General features: G+C 41.3%; 1 protein-coding gene and 1 long non-coding RNA gene across 17 annotated transcripts in view; one reads left to right on the plus strand and one right to left on the minus strand.

Annotated features, from left to right (window-relative positions):
• The window catches only part of ZMIZ1 (zinc finger MIZ-type containing 1), a 347,370-nt gene that overhangs the window by 20,698 nt on the left and 309,665 nt on the right, over positions 1 to 17,007 (minus strand). For 13 of the 16 annotated variants that reach the window (XM_064430330.1, XM_064430321.1, XM_064430324.1 and 10 more), the window contains 10 exons: positions 16,805 to 16,919; positions 14,375 to 14,592; positions 12,732 to 12,930; positions 11,455 to 11,745; positions 9,286 to 9,468; positions 6,879 to 7,053; positions 5,423 to 5,609; positions 2,046 to 2,256; positions 735 to 840; positions 29 to 189 (listed from right to left, as the gene is read on the minus strand). In XM_064430330.1, the coding sequence (XP_064286400.1) occupies positions 29 to 189; positions 735 to 840; positions 2,046 to 2,256; positions 5,423 to 5,609; positions 6,879 to 7,053; positions 9,286 to 9,468; positions 11,455 to 11,745; positions 12,732 to 12,930; positions 14,375 to 14,592; positions 16,805 to 16,919 (1,846 nt within the window). The remainder of the gene's footprint in view (positions 1 to 28; positions 190 to 734; positions 841 to 2,045; positions 2,257 to 5,422; positions 5,610 to 6,878; positions 7,054 to 9,285; positions 9,469 to 11,454; positions 11,746 to 12,731; positions 12,931 to 14,374; positions 14,593 to 16,804; positions 16,920 to 17,007) is intronic. The other 3 variants (XM_064430326.1, XM_064430336.1, XM_064430327.1) reach the window with 3 other exon arrangements.
• Positions 14,589 to 15,786, plus strand: LOC135306431 (uncharacterized). Its single transcript, XR_010367248.1, has 2 exons — positions 14,589 to 14,778; positions 15,183 to 15,786. It is a non-coding gene; the product is annotated as an uncharacterized LOC135306431 (long non-coding RNA).

Raw genomic sequence — 17,007 nt, forward strand, 5'->3', positions numbered from 1 at the left:
GACCTGCCAGGCACTGGCATCCACTCACTTGGACATGCTTGCAGTCGTGACCCCTGGCCGGGAGCTGGATCCGCCGGAATGTGATTGGACACTTGAGAGACACTTTGATAGCAGTCTGCTCCACTCCATCTTCCCCGTTTAGTGTGGCATTGCCAGAGGAAGCTGCTACGCTGCTGAAGTTCCTCTTGACTGTTTAGGAAGAAGGTGGGTATAGATGAGAGAGAGCACAAGTGTATTATAAGTTCTAACACAGAAAGCAGAAATTTCTTCAACATTTAAGAAATTACTTCAACATTTAAAGGACAATTGAATGAATAATATACCCACACAGGTATCTTCTGTGTAATTTAGAACATTCTCCTGAACAGAAGAACAATCACATGTGCATATCAGCTATATTCTTAATCAAATTAAGTGTTGTACAAGCACCAAAAGCAGCCCTACATAAATAAAGAATTAAACTTTCTTTATTGGTGAGTCAAAAACAAATATGGGCGAAAATCCAGAGAGATTCTTCTGGAACAGGACAGTCCTCTTTACGAACTAAGTTGTGTCCTTGAAACTTTGTTACCTCCACCCAAACAGCCACATCTATCCACATAATGTTCTGCAAATTCCTTAAGTACAGCTTAAGGTTATCAGTAAACAAGTAAATCTGGTGTAGAGATAGCTTATCACAACTGAACCCAGACATTCTGGAAAATCATCATCACCCCCACAAGACGCAAACTCACTCTTGGTGATACAATGTTCTGCTGGGAGGAGGCGTTTCTTTAGTAGACCTTGAAGTACGGAGCGAACCGATGGCCGGTGCACCAACTGCAACACGAACAAGTGCGACTGCAAGGAAACACCTTCTGTTAGCAAGAGAACCCAACACACAGGTTAAACGTTTGGGAGTGCTAAATGCACTCCCAAACTGAGCTGCACTCTTCCCTTGGACACTTGGTTTCTGTGAGAGCCTGAGGCTTAAGCATAAAAAGCTGGCTCTGCTCTGCTGAGCACACACGCTTCCTTATGGATATTCTGCACACTGTGCAGTTGCTCCATGCTTAATGTATAGAAGGGCTTTAAAAAAGCAAGGATATTCTGCAATTTCTCCCTCCTTAATATTCAGTATACGTACAGCTGACATATTAATCTCTGACTTCAGGGTTTATTTTTAAAACCCTGGACTGTCTGACACAGCCTAGCCTACCAGCCTGCCCTCAGACTACGTTGGAAGTTGTGAAAACAATTTGCAACTGATGTGCCTGGAATCAGCTGAATCTTCTTACCCAACACAGAACTTGTTGTGGATTCACAGGATGCTGACCCCTGCTCTTTGCCACCAGATAAATGACATTATGCAGGGAAACATCCGTGTGAAGTAAAGAAAAATGGGTGGATGGCTTCTTGTCAAAGTGCCTCACACCGTGACCTTGTGAGAACTAGCAGCTTGCTTTATTGTCAGTGACAAGAGAACAGTCAGAAGCTCAGACTGGATTTGCAGAACAGTCTGCATTAAAAATACAGTACTCATCCCTGAGAGTAACTAACCCGTGCAAAAGGAGAAAGGGGAAAGCTGAATGGTCTAGACTGCATCTTTGAATATGAGTTTTTCATTTGAAAAGGTACAGAAAATTCATCACCAGCACTAATGCTGATGTTTTCACAACAAACCAAAGACGGTTTAATAACCTGTGTAAATGAAATTAGTACCATCAACAGCCTTCATTGCAATCATCTACTTCTACATCAACAGACTTCAGCCACCTTGTTACACAGGCACACATGAGAGTGTAGGAGATAAAACTCCCTTCCTCCCCTAGACCATGAACCTTGTCAGAGAATTGGAAGGACACAACTACATTCTGCAACAATTAAGCAGCAAAAATATCCATATTAGCACTCTGACGGTGTCAACATCATTAAGTAAAAGCCTTACCAGAAAAAGGCCTGGAAAAAAATGAGAGTAAGGCTCTTCCAGCTAAGGCAACCTTTGCAAACCGCTCTAAATAGCAGAGTCAGCATCAGCAGCTGCAGCGTGAGCTCAGTGTACTTACACAACAGCACGCTGTGACTGTGATCTGGATGGTGTTCCTCCCTGGCTGGCAGACGTGCTTTAGGTGCAGAGGTTTATGGGATGTCTTGTTGTCACCACGCTCGATGGTAAGTGGGGTTGCATTCACGCTGACCTGGACTGAAGCTGGCCAGTTTGTGTTCATTTGTCTGTCTTCATGGTGATAGCACTTAAACTGCAATTCCAAGTCAGACCTGCACAACAACCATAAATCTTCCTTTAACTTTGCTTTCACACTGCAAAGGGCGGTGGTTTTTATGCTAGGAACATTTTTCTTGATCAATCAGATTATTTTTCTTGAATTATTGCCATTAAGAACATAACACACTTCCTTCATAATAGCCATGAACAAAAGCAAGTCATGATAAATTAATGATGTAAGCATGCCCCAAAGTTGTTCCTATTTTACACTTATAAAGGACTTGTCAAGGAAACATCTCAAACCTCTTTGCAAACCCAGGCCATGCAGTGATCCTGCAGAAAGAAGAGTGCCAACATCAGGAAGGTCCTTCATGTGTCAGAAGTTAAGAATGAGAAAGCAATATGCTGCAGTGGGTTGTGCTGAAAGTCTGGATTCTCACTACCTCAGAGCACTCAAAGAAGCATTTGAATGAATGCATGTCAGACAAAATACAAATACAGCAATCCTGCCTTAGAACAAATAAATCAACTAAGATAAAATGGCTCCTATATCTTAACCCCCACCAAAATCAGCTTCTGTGATTCTAAATTAACATGGCTGTGGACTAAAGCTATGCAATTTAGATCTTCTTTTAGGGCATGAATTCCTCCCACCTCCCCTATAATAACTTCCACTCACTATCTACCTCCTCAGAAATTAGTTCTCTAACACCTTCAAAATATGAAAAGGCTGAGATTAAGTTAATTAAAAATTAAGTGGGTAGAGACTATGACTTTTGTTTCATAAATGTATGTTAACCTTGTGCTAGGAATGAGTAATTTCAAGAAGAAATTTAAAAGAACACAGGAAACGGAACTGTCAGAATTCTGCTGTTCATGGCAGCAGAAGACAGCTCAAAGTTTATTGTGCTAACTTTAAAATCTATGTTCCTGAACAATCTATGTTGCCTGAAAGAAGCTATCCCTGTAAGATCCAAGAGGAGCAGCTCATTCAGGAGATTAACACCCTAATTGCTGTTTTCCTTACAAAGACTTCAACCTGACTCAACATCATCTTTTCAGGATTTCAAAACATCAAGATTTAGCAGTGGACACAAACATGTGGGTTTTTTAAAAAGAAAGTTACAGCATACAAATTACCCAACCTTTCAACATAAGCCACCTACATGAAGTCTTTTCAGGTTTTTTTTCATTATTTTATTAACCATTTTCTGAAAGCTCACTCTGCAAGTTCCACTCAGTTTCTCACCTCGGGAGAGCACAGCACAGTGATCCAAACCTGGAGGGAAGCAAGCTTTGGTACCTCTGACATACAGCCCAAGCAGATGAGGTGAGCAGCCCTGCTGAGTGTCACAGTGGTGACAGACCTCAGGAGAGCCTCGTGTTCTCAGCACACAGTGTCTCCACCACGGGACATTATTAACAACACAGCAGTGAAGACTGAACCAGCTTCAAGGAGACATTTTCCCTGCCTTCAACCTTTCTGTTTCTCGTAACCATGAAAAGTTCCCATGGGGAGAAAAATACTTGCATTGCTATTCATTATGTGTGCACACGTGAGAGGTTTTGCCGAATATTTTAACTAGCAGAAAAATATTGAGAATTGGCTCGGTTCCACCATTCTCTATAAAAACCAAAATCCGTCCACACATGTGACTAATTCATTTTTCTGGCATCCATCCAACCCTGAGCTTAATGTGAAATGACTTCATTACAGGACTATCCGTTCTCCCCACTATTAACAGGCTTTTCAAAACAGCAGACCTGAGCACAGTTTACCTATGAGTCTTCATTAAAACAAGTTTAAATAAAGGCTATGTGTTTGGTGAGCGAAGGAAGAAAGAAAGAACAGATATTATGAAACAGCCTCATGCCTCAGTGCAGCACTATAAATCTACTGAATGAGCCAGCACAATCCCCAGTAGTGATTACTTATTAATAAGAACTGGCAAATAACTGCCAAAACTCCCTGTGCTGCGAGTACTCCACGATAATGAAATGCAAGTAAGCAATAACTGACCTCAAAGTTAGGTGTTAATTATTGGATGTGGTCTGCCTGCAGCCTCCCTCCCTCCCAGCCCCCAGGCTCCCTCAGGGCACAGGGGCACTGTGCTAGCAAGGACTCCTGCATCCTACACCAAGCCTCAGCTTTAGAGCCAGTCTGTCCCGGGCCAGGGAAGTGAGCACAAATCTCTGCACACCTCACACTCTCCACAGCAGGAAAACACAAGTCTCCAGTGGATTCCAGTGAATGGGACAAAGATCCTCACAGGAAAAAAAATGCTGAAGTTACACCTGTAAGCAGCCTCCATGCAAGATCCCAAGCAACTAACCAGCCTCCACAAGGCACACCGAAAGGCTCAGACAATGCAGTGGTTATCGTGGCTCAGCCAGGATAAACACAGAGCCACTTTCTGAGAAAAAACAAACCAGGAGACAAAATTACTCTGTAGTATTTGAAAATATATACACTTTCAAAAAAACTAAGGCTCTGATTGTCATTTGATCTAAGGCCCTTCCATGAACATGGTGCAATCAAAACACACCCTAGAATCACTTATACAGATCTACATTAAATACAGAAAAGTACCACCAAGGAAAAATATTCCCTTGTTCTGGAAATGAGAATTCACTGTAAGTGAAAACCAGAAGCTTTTGTATGAAGACAGCTATGCTCTCCCATTTCTGAGCTGTGCTTACTTGTGGAGTCAGAGAACAGGGGAATTTAGGAAGTTAGCTTCTGAAGTTTGGAGGATTCAACACATTGGATTTGTCTTTCCAAATGATTTTACCAAGCCTCTAAGTTGGGTCCTTACTCTTAGTGTGTTACTCTTCATTATCAGATAAGTCTGCACTATTTAATTTAGGCATAAACTCTAATGGCCCTGCAGAGCTAACATTTCAGAGGTCACAAAGCACCTGGGACTTCAGATTCCCAGAGGGAAGTTTGTAGTGGTGTGGGTTGGGGAAAACCCCACTCCTGATCCACCCAGAGCAGGAAGGATGCAATGGTTGCAGCAGCTTTTCAGACACTGCATGCTATGAGCTATCAGCAAGGACATGCAATACATCTTGTGCAGCATTTTAGAACGTGCTGTCTCTGGAAAATGACAGGTGAGAGTGCCTGCGAGTTGAAAGCACATTCTTCCTATCCAGGCTACAATTTTTGAAGTGAAATTCCTGCCAAACCCAAACGCAGTGCCTCTGGTCTGAGCTCACCTCCACATCAGCGTCTGGTGCACGGTGGGCCGCAGGTGAAAGACGTGGTTGCTGACTGCCAGGTTGTGCTCCAGCCGGAAGGGCTCCAGGACAACCCCGTCCCTGACAGGGAACGTCAGGCGCAGCTCGTCGTTGTGGTTGGCTGGGATCGAAGAGGGAGAGAAAGCGTGAACTTTCCCTTTAGCATCTGCAGTGCAATAATAATGTGTATATTTATACAGAATAGTAACAAATTGCACAGTGATCTGCTACGGGGTGGAACTTAGCAGGCTCACACACACACAAAAATACAATCAAAAGTAACTCTATCATCTAACTGATACAAGGGACAAGGCCCAAACTGAGCCTCTTCTACTGTCACCCACGTCACATTAGGGCCATAGCGTTCCAGCCACCAACAGAAACCAGGCATGACAAGAATTCTTGGTTTTTATTACAGGATAGGCTCTGTGTCCAAGCTTACTCTGTTGGCAGAAGACTGAAAACAAATCTCTTAATAATGTCAAACTGTGATAATGTTTGTTTTTCCTGCTTTGAACAGGGATCAACATTACCCAATTAGTTTCAACAGTTTCATCAGTTGAAACTATGTGATCACCAAAGACACTGGTATTCAATTACTATCTGAGCCCATAAAATGAGATTTTGAGGTAACTTACAGCTGATCTATGAAGTCCAAATGGCTTTAAATCCTGTGTTCTTGCCCAAATAATACTGCAGCACATCTTCTACTTGATTTTTCAGCTATCCTGAACTCCAGAGCTGCAAAGTGCTAATGCAGCAGCAGTTATTTTATAGAAAACATAAGGTTCTCCCAGCTCTCTAGTAAATGATAGCTCCTATTGTTCATCAGTCACTTCAAAACCTCAAACATCTCATGCTAGTATCCAGTGAGAGAGATCTTGTTATTCCTGCCCTGTTCCCAGCCAAGTGTAGCTGTGATGTTGAGTGGCTTTGAAAGGAACATATATCAATTTCTGGCACAGTGCTGAATATTCCTAAGAAGCCTGTATGGATCACAATAGAGACACTGCTATAAATATTCACATTTTATCCTACTCTGCAGTGTTGTTCAATGAATGGCTTTGCCCTTGAACAAAATAGATCAAATGAAAGTTCATACAATAAACAAGCCTACAAAGCACACACAACAAAACCCAAAATCAAGTGTTTTCTCCTCAGGAAGCATATTAAAGGAATAATTCTGGAGTAAAATCCTCACAAGTTTAACCTGGAAGAACATTTCTGATATTCTATTTTACAAGAGCATAGCAGTCTTTCTCTATTCTGTCAACTGGCTCAAGTGATCCTACACTGTGCATGCCACCTATTACCACTTAACAACTCCAGCCTCTCCCAGAGCAGCAATCAGAGCTACTTTCCAGACTTTGAAATGCATGTGGCAGAGAACAGAGGAAGGATAAATGACTGTGGGGGCATTCTGTTTGTTACTCACTTGGAGGCGGTGGTAAAGCATTGATATTTGGTTTAATGTCAGGTGGGAACGGTGGTTTGACATCCTGGTTAGGTGACAGGTATGGAGGAATATTGCTCCCTGGTGTCATGGGTGGCGTGGGGTTTCCTGGAACAGGTGAATGAGGGTAATTTGCCACAGGTACAGGCCTTGATGGCTAGAAAACAAATAACATCACGTTGTTATTGCAGCCTTGAAGTAAGAACAATAAGCCTTGTGATCAGCACTGTTAGCAAATATCAAAGACAACAGACAAGGGAGGGAGGCCCCTCTGTTTTTGGAGAAGTAACCACAGGATGTCCCATGAGGCCTTCAGGGATAAGGCACACTAGGAGAGCAAAGCAGGAACTGAAACCAGCAGACCAGCCAGCTTAACTCAGGCAATGACCAGATACAAGCAAGGCTGCTAAAAGGCTTACTGTGTTCCTCTGAATGCTCTCTTTCCAAAACCAACCAACCATTTGCTTTAATTTTTCCACTGTGCCACAGCCCACCCAGCCCTCTGTATCCCTCTGCCTTCCTCCCAAAACATCCCCAGTGCAAAGAAGCCTACAAAAAAAAAATAAAAAAATCCAAAGACACACAATTAGCCCATCGGTGTCCTTTTTACAACCATCTATCCTTTCTTCCATCCTTGTTCAACTTCTCTACTCAGAATTAAAGCTCTGGGGGTCAGGGGGTGTTTTCTATTCTGTGCACCTGCAATTTGATTCTGTTCCTAGTTTGCTCTAGCTAAGACAAACTGGTAGAAAAATGACAGTTAAAGATGAATAGTAGCTATGTATTAAAACACCTTTGGTTTGGCTCCTTATAATTAAGGCGGTGGTTACAGCCAACAGAATAAACCAATAACCCTGATGTGAAAGAAGCTGACATTAAACAAAACTCCAGCTGCATGGCTCATGTACCATAAGCAGAAACACAGGAGAGCATCAGAAAACGAAAACCTTTACAGACAGCCCAAGCACTGTGACATCAAACCTGATTGTGTATCTAAATGCTGCTCTGCTAACCTAAGATACTTGAGACTTAAACATTCACATTCCCAGCCATCTTTGGTTTTTATATTTGACACACACAGTTACTATCTGCACAATCACTACAATTCAAAGGTTCAGGTTTTGTCTGTGGAATTTTCCCCCAACCAGGATAATCTGCCTTTTTAACAAGATCTCTTTTTTCCTAACTGCTTCCAGAGCAGTCAATATTTGAATACAATATAGGGGATACATTGTAAAGAAACAAATTCCCTGTCACAAGTATCTGGCAAACAAAAATCTTAAACCCCATCTAAAATAAATGTACATTAAATATATTTAAAAATCTGTCACTAAAAAACTTGACAGAGATCTTCTGCAGTTACTTCAGCATAAGTGACTGCACTGGAATTATTATATAGAGGATCTGTCTGTTCCTCACGTTCTTCCTGACAGTGAACTGCAAAAGCTGCCACGATCCAACAGGCATTCCTTTGGGTACCCAGTGGACAGCATAGCTGCACACAGAACAGATGCTCTACAGAAAAGGGTTGTGCTTTTCCTCTTTTTTTAATGGTGTCTTCTGTGTGAATCACACCAAACAATTCCAATTCAACAACAATGCGCAACTTAGATTCTTTCAGCCTACATTCAAATTCAGAATGTAGTACAGATACTTCAACAGCTAATGCTTTAAGCAGGTCAGAAGATCAAAGGTCCTCCCCATTTTATACTCACTGGAGTACCTGTGTGCAATAGGTCATTGTGTGTGCATTTCAATGGCACAAACCTCAGCAGGCCCTCAGCGCAACCTCAGTTTGGAGAACACAAAGTGCTCAAGATCTAACCATAAACAGGTTTTAGGCAACATTTTAACAACTCTAGTTTTTGCCCAAAACAAGCAGCACAGAGGGAAAGACTGAGAAAAAAGGAGGAAGGGGTTGGAAAACATCACAGAAACTTCAGTTCAAGATGAAACCTACAGCTGGAACATCCTTTAAGTTTGGCCTGGCTTAATCCAGTAGTGACCGCTGTAGGTCCAAAACTGAATGCTGCTGTGGAACTTGTTTATTACAAATTTCCATACTTGCATTCTTGCAGGGACCACGAATAGTTGAAAACATTACACCTGAATCCCATTAGGTACTTCTTTTTACAAGCTATTTTTAAAGCAAACCAAACATTTTCCTGTAAAAGCCTCTAATGAGCTGCAGCAACATTCAATTTTCTTTATGAACTGCTCTGAAGTTGCAATGCAACTTGGCTGATTGACTTGATATCCAAAACACTAGAAAAAAGTGGTGTTTTTTTCTCTCTTAACTACATAAAAGCAGTATCCATGAAACCATTAACGTGACTTCATTAATAAATGGCCACCAGACAGAACAAGATAATAATCTCAGAATTCCTACCTTGTAATACTGCCCCATGTTGACTGTTGGAGGAGGGTACTGCCCTGTGTTTTGCTGGCTTGGCATCCTCTGTCCAGGATAGTTGGGAGATGTGAGGGGTCTCGGAGGGTTGGGAGTAGGATACTGACCAGGCTGGTTTGGAAACTGGCTATTTGGTCCATACTGCTGGTTTCCATAATTCGGCTGTTTCAGGGATGCAAGAAGACAAAGCCATGTTTCACACAAGCAGCTTTCTTGTATGGATTATTAGCATACATTAAACAAAACCCCTTCAGATGAATACTTCTTAAAAGCATAAAAAACTTCATAAAAAAAGGTAAAAAAGACACGCACTCAGCCTTGTAACACTGTCAAAGAGCCCTGTGCTTGAAGAAACCAGAATTACAACCAGATGCAAAAGTTCACAAAATTTCTGTGTTTTTACAAATGCTACCACACCCAAGCCTAGGGCTCCTTTTTCAGATGTAGAATGGAAGCACAAAAAGAAAAAGTTAAATAAATAAATAAATTAAACAAAACCCTGGAAGGGACAAGAGCACAGAAGATGTGTTGCCCACGCCTGCATTTTCAACCCAACTGCTCTGCTGGCCTCTTGCCAGAGTGCTCAGCAACACTTTAACAACTAAAGAGAAGTTCTTACTAGTCATAAGCACTTTGCTAGTGCTAGCTAGGACTGCCCTTTTGGAATTGAAGTAATGAAAACTGCAACTCCAAAGGCAGTAGAATGTCAATTTGAAAAATAAATTTCATGATAAGACATTTCCATAAATGAACCCTACAATAAACAATAGGCAAATATAATCTGCAAAATTCCAGCCCATCAATCATGCAACATTTATAGCACTGTTCAGAGCTGACTTGTTGGAAACATGAACATATTCACTTACAATGAAAAACCTGATTCTGAAGCAGCAAAAAGAGATTTAAAGTCATCCTTAAAATACAAAATCTGAAAAATCACATGAACAAGCCACATTTTGTGTTTTCTTAACTTACTTGTAATTAAGTTCTCCTAAGAGAAGCAACTCCTGCAAAAGCACATCACTTTTTATTTCTGATTAGTTTTTTATTTAGAAAAAAAGACAGTTTGCAGACCAGGAAAGAAACATAGCTCTGTAGAGTGGGCAATAATGTTTTCTGTGTTTTCTGCATGCCATGGTCCTCTTTGCTGTGCATTTTCTATAAACTCTTAGTACCATAATTATTGTCAGGGCAGTATCATAATATTCAGAGCTCTATACCTGCTGCTGAAGTCTCAGCTGAATACAGAACTTCACCAGGAAATGATCTCTGAAGCTACTAAGTGATGGCTAGATTTGTAAAAACATTTAGGTGTATGGAAATGCTGGGAACTGCTGGAATTCTAAAAAGCCTCTACTGCCCAGTTCATACTAATTCAAAGAATAAAACACATTGGTGCTTTTAAATTCCAAAAGCTCATTTGTCTACATCTTTGGTTGTCTAAATTTCTCTAAAAACTTGACCCTAAGTGTTGTGCCTTGTCATAATACAGCCCAATGGCAATGTACTTTTGCCTATAAAGCCATGCAGATCTCCTGTAGCAGCACGGGACCTTATCACGCTCCACAGAAGCTGGTATTAGATAAATGCTGACAGAGAGGGATTTGAGTTCAACATTATTTATATTCATCTTAGCGACTATGAGAATCAACACTCAAAAAGTATAGAAAGCAACTCTTTAAAACATGACTGCTATTACTACTGGTGCTACAGTACAATGTCTGTCCTCTATTTCATTAAAAAATAAAACTGTCCAAGAAAATGCAGATCAGATATCTACTGGGCTAAAATGAAGTATTTCACCCTCAGTGTCTCTTCTAAGTTGCCACATTAAAAGACTCCACTCATGTGATGGAACCCTGCTTAAGATCTATGAAGTCAGCATGAGAATCTTAGAATGACATTCTGGTTTGGGGCCTCTCTTGGACTTAATGATCATCATACAGACTCACATAGCAAGGGTCAACCAGACTACTGTAGAAGCTAAAAACGAGGAGCTGCTCCTGCTAATATTTTAATGGCTGCACTCCTACCAAGGCTGGAACAAAGATGTACCTATCTTAGAGGGATGTGCACCACACATTAGCCACTGCGCTGCAACTTGCAGTCAAAGGAACAGTGTACACAGAAGATCATTTCTTCTATTACCTCTCCTGGGTATGGTCTCTTTATGCCCTGGATAGGCAAAGACTGGGGCCGTGGGCCTGGGTAGGCCTGCTGGGGCATCCTCTGCCCGTGGGTGCTGAAGGGGCTCATTCCAGGAGGCCGAGGCTGGTTCATGCCCATGGGGGGCCCACTCATGCTGGAAGGTGTCATTCCTGCTCCCATGCTTGCTGGGTTCATGTTGCCTGGCATAGAAGCAGGACCACGAGGACCAGGCTGGTTCATAAACTGGTTGTTGTAAGCCTGAGTTGGACCCATCTGGAAAGAGGAACAAACCTTCAACGGAAGAAGAAGAAAAAAAAAAAAAGAATAAAATGCGACATGCATTTATAAAATGGGAAGAGGGAGCTGAACATGCTTTTGGGGAAGGGAAGAAGGGGAGGATTTATGTCGCATTTTCCTTCAATGTTCTCTAACATTTGATGGGCGGTGAAGTTATTTATAATAAAAATTCAATTGTAATTGTAAAAGGCAAAGAATGGAAGACAGATGCAAACCTAAGATGAGAAATTAATTGTTTCAACTGACTGGTCTAGCACTGTAGGGTAACAGGTAAGAATGTTGGCTGTGCAAATAGAGCACAACACTACAGTTTCTAAGACCCTGTGCTTTCCATCACCTGGCATATGGATTCTTAATAGTTCAGAATTCAGAGAAGTAAAAAAGGTAAGGAGGAAAAACCTGAATTGATCAAGCCCTTGTTTATTTTAAGAAAAAAATGATTCCATGATGTCATAACATGCTAGAAGTTATGGATCACTGGAAATGCATGTCTCACATAGCTGCCTGTACAGACAACATTATTACAAACCAAATCTCTCTTCTATTGTTGTTTCTCTGTTTGAAGGGAAATAACCCAAATAACCAAAATAAACAATTGTCCAAGAGCTACAAAACCTACTGCAAGATTCTAGAACATTTCAACTAGGTACTCAAATTTAGAGGGCTGGCAAAGACAACACTAATGTATCATGTCAGATGCAGCTGTAGCTGAGAAATCTTCCATTTTTTTTAAGAGACGACCCTTAAACTACAAAATACAGCGATGCAAGTTTTATTGGGAAAAACACAGGGACTGACTCATACCTACATACACACATTCCAGCACTTTCTCATAAGCATTTCTAACCATGCTCATGCACCAAAACAAAGGGAAAAAAATACAGTAGGCACCCTAACAAACACAACAGTGAGAAGGACAGCCAATTCCCAGTAATGGCCCACATCAGGCAGGTATGAAGACATAAGAGTTACTCTCTTACCGGTCCATACTGGTTCATGTCCTTATTCTGTGTCTCCTGAAGGGCTGCCACAGTGGCTGTAGCTGTAGCTGTTGCTGTAGCAGCTGCAGCTGCAACTGCAGCAGCGGCAGCAGCTGCAGCTGGCTGGGTGAAATCAGCTGGTGGCCTCGTGTGGGGGGGAATCCCCATTCCTGCAGGGGTATTTGGGCCTCCAGGGTAACTAACAGGGAAGAAGAGAAAGGAGGAGAGAATTAAGATGTGCCTGGTGGATTTCGTTTTGAATGTTGGTGTGATCCTCACCTGGAACTATTCCAAAAGCACGTATCAATGACTAATGAAAGCCAGCAGGCCAGGTAATTAGGTGTGTACAGGAGATATGGATTGCACCTACAGGTTTCACCTGCCTCCCAGGTGCGACAGCCATAGGGCTGCCACTGGGATTGCAAGGCCTTGCCAGCAGTCATTCTGGGGGCAGTGAACTTCTTTGCAGCTCTGCAGCTTCCTGCAAAGTAGAGCTGAACTCCTGAAAGTAAATGCTCTGCTCCTCAGTAGTGTAGGGGCAAATGCACAGGAGCAGGAACAGCGAACTTCCTCCAAGACAGCACATTAATCTGCCTCAGTGGTGAATTATGGCAAGTGTTCGAGATATCATAAAAGCATTTCTCCCTGAACCTTAGCAGAAAGGCCAGGAGAGACCCAGTGCAATCGACTCCACTGGATCCCAGTGTGTGTTCTGCAGTTCCTGCCCATCTCTTCTATTGATCCTAAGATAAAACAAGCCAAGCCAAACCACGCCTTTCTCACTTCAAGTTATCAAATATCTTTATAAATATAGGCCAATATACTGTGCCCATTTTAGAGATGCTAATGCAAAGCTGAAAAAACTTTTTGGCTTGTTCAAGGTCACTCAGTAGATTAGTAGCAGAGATGAAAGAAGAGATAAACTCTCTCTCTGAGTCCCAAGCTAATATTCTTCACACTAGACTGCCTATGCTAGCAGCAGTCTCTTCTGCAGCCTTTGCACTGGCACCATAAGTAGTGGTTTCAGTTAAGTGCCCTCACCATCCCCGTTTACAAAGTATAGACACAGAAAGTCATCATGTAACTCATGCCAGGCTATTACTTTTGGATTATATGACTAATGCAGCATTTATTTCCCCAAAATAAATACATAACACAACTATATTTTCTACCAAACATCTTCATTACCAATTCTTTTCAAATTCCTGCTGTGGAGTAAGTCTTTGGTCAGAAATATTCTGCTGCATAGCAAACTACTTTGCCCAGTACTCAAGCTTACTCCTCCATATGCACATCGAAATTATACCATCAATACCTTTCACATCCTGGCCTTATTAAATGTTAATCACTCCTAAGCCTGTGGTCTGTTTAACAATCTCTCTTAATTAAAACTTTATTTTGGGGGTTTATTAGAGCTAATTGATTGACCTAAGCCATTTTCATTTACTGTGATGAATTTCTTTGCACTTTGGGTAGCTGATTTCCAAAGCTGTAAAAGCAGTGTGTGCTTTGGTTAACCAGCAAAAAACAGCTACTGAGACTTTATATAATTAAAATAAGCCCATGACACTTCTGCCAGGTCACTAGAACAAGCTTTTTCAAGTATTTACATCTATTTTCCACCTCAGAGAAGTAACTCTTACCTGCCACCAAAACCTCCACTTCCGGGATAATTGGGTCTCCCATACATGCCCTGCTGTATGTATGGCTGAGTGGAGCCTGCCTTGGCTGAAAACTGCTGCTGCTGTCCAGCAAACTGAGGAGAATTGATTCCAGGGTTGCTGGTTGTCATCCCAGAAGCCATGGGATTTCCTGCTGGGTTCATAGGGTTGTTAGCATTTGCCATTGGATTTCCCAGCACCTGCAAAAGGAACATGAGAGTAAGAGGTTGTACCTTGAACTACTTCAAGCCAATTAAGTTGATTTGCTGCAGTTGTTAAATTAAAACATAACCACCTGTACTCCGAACTCTAATGAGCACAGATCTCATTGACACCTAGGTGCACATTCCTGGTGATTTCTACTTTTGCCACTTCCAAACAAACAGGTGATTTTCAACTAGATGGAACCCAAATGAATATGCTTATTAAAAAAGTTTATGAGAAAGACCTGCTACAACCATGCTGTGACCATTCATCTGACTACAAGAAAGGACATAGCTTCTTTTGGGGGGTGGGGGTGTGAGGGGGTGAGAGCTTTTTTGTTTGTGTAGTTGGTTGGTTGGTTGGTTTCTTCAATGCAGGACTTGGAAGTAACTTGGAAGCAGTCAGTCCCATTGGCACAATGCAAAGGGTATTACAGATAGAAAAACTGTGAAAGAACATATTTCAGTAGTTTAACCTATTCTTGACTCCCTAAGTAGTGAACAAAAGTCTATTGATTGTTTTTATTGCTTCTTATAAAAGAGTCCTCTGTTCTCTGTATAAAAAGACTTGCTTTGCTTGTTTAAAGGATTTTTTCCCCCAAATTGCTGATTTCCACGGAGATGTAAGTGTGGCTGTCCATGGATCACCTGCATAAGATTTCCTGAAAAGTCTCCTGCTTGGGAAGAAACTCAGATTTTTGCAGAAGACTAACTCAGAAGCTTCAGGCATTTGAGAAAAGGAATTGGTGAACCCAGCTCATTCCTTTCCCTCAAAGAGCACAAAGACTTACATGAAATCCTGACATTCATTTCAATCTGCTCTGAATAGCAATAACCAAGCTTCACGTTCCAGAGTTTCACTGCCCCTTTGCAGTGACTCTGAAGAAGCATTTTCTTTCTTCATGCAAGAGATTTTTTCCTTCTATTGCATACTCCTCTGAAGTACCATGAAGAGTTCAAGTAACATTACAGTACTCTTATGACAGAACAAAACTCTGAGTGTTTTTATATCTTTCCTTTTGCCTTTTAAAGTGTAAAAGAAAATATATTTTCATTTTCTGGCCAGTATATAGATCAACATGTTTACTCAGGTATTTCTCTCCCCGATGGGGTACCTTTTGTTTTAAGGTGTTAAAAAAATCAACAGTCATAAAACACATTATAGATCCTGTAACTGTTTCCTCTTCTTGTTCCATTGAATAAAGATTTTAGCATAACTAGTGCCTACTTAACTGCTGTGTGAGTAGATATATGACTTGGCCTCTGAATAATTTCTTTTTCAAATGGCTTCTTCTATTAAGATTTCATTTTTTTCTTACCAAAATTAAAAAAAAAAAAATCCTCAGAAAATTTTGTATGGGATCTAACACCACTTGGTTTGAAAAAAGCAGAGAAGGCGGGTTAGATTCATGTACCATTTGCTCTCATTAAAAATAGTGATGTTTTTTGAGCTTTTCACCTATGGTGTAAGCAAAGGCCAGACTGCATGCTTAATTTGTACCACATCCCTGGGAGTGCACATTATCACAAATAATTGGTAACTTCTTCATAAAAGCTGCTTCTTTTTGTATAGTATAATCCAATGTACAAACACAGAAGAAAAAGAGAGCTAAGAGCGGAGAGAACCAAATGAAATTCCAGGAAGTATGGCTCTCACCTGAGAGCCAAGAGCCCACGCTTGTGCTCCAATGCACATTGAAACATTTTTGCAAAGTTAGACGGCATTAACAGGAGAGACTGGAAATAACACAGCCTAAAATTGGGAGTTAGCAACTCAGTGTGGGGTAGACTTGGCACTGAATTTCACCAGTCCACAAGTACAACACAGCCCCAGGTAAAATCAACAACTATCATTTGGTGAATCTACCTAACATTTTTAATAGAACACATTCAATCTGAATTCCCAAAAGGATTGGGATTACCCCAATCCCATGCTTTTAGTGTTGAAACCACACAGTGTAAAACACGAGGTAAATCCAAGCCTGACATTTGCATGCAGCCAAAGGAGTGACTGACTCGAGCTCTCAGACACCTCTTGTTCAATGCCACCAAAGAGGACATGACTGGGAAAATAATATAGACATCATAGACAACAAAGAAGACAGACCCTGCTTTCAATCCCAAGAGGATTTTGCAAAATACCTTCCATTTTACAAACATTAGCAGAAATGCATATCTAGAGGGAAGGAGGCATAAAAATGAAGCTTACCTGGCTTTGAGAGGTGTTAGTCACACCCCATACTGTGGTGACCACTGACAAAGAGCCTGGAGGCTGGTTGGTATTTTGTTGCCAGGGAACAGAATCATAAGGGAAAGACCCATCACTGCAAAAAAAAAAAAAAAAAGTTCAGGAGGGTGAGATTTCAGAAGTTTAAACTGTGGCAAATTGCTGGCGGTGACAAAGGAATTAAA

Source organism: Passer domesticus, chromosome 8 (assembly GCF_036417665.1).
Source record: "Passer domesticus isolate bPasDom1 chromosome 8, bPasDom1.hap1, whole genome shotgun sequence".
NCBI classification, from domain to species: Eukaryota; Metazoa; Chordata; class Aves; order Passeriformes; family Passeridae; genus Passer; species Passer domesticus.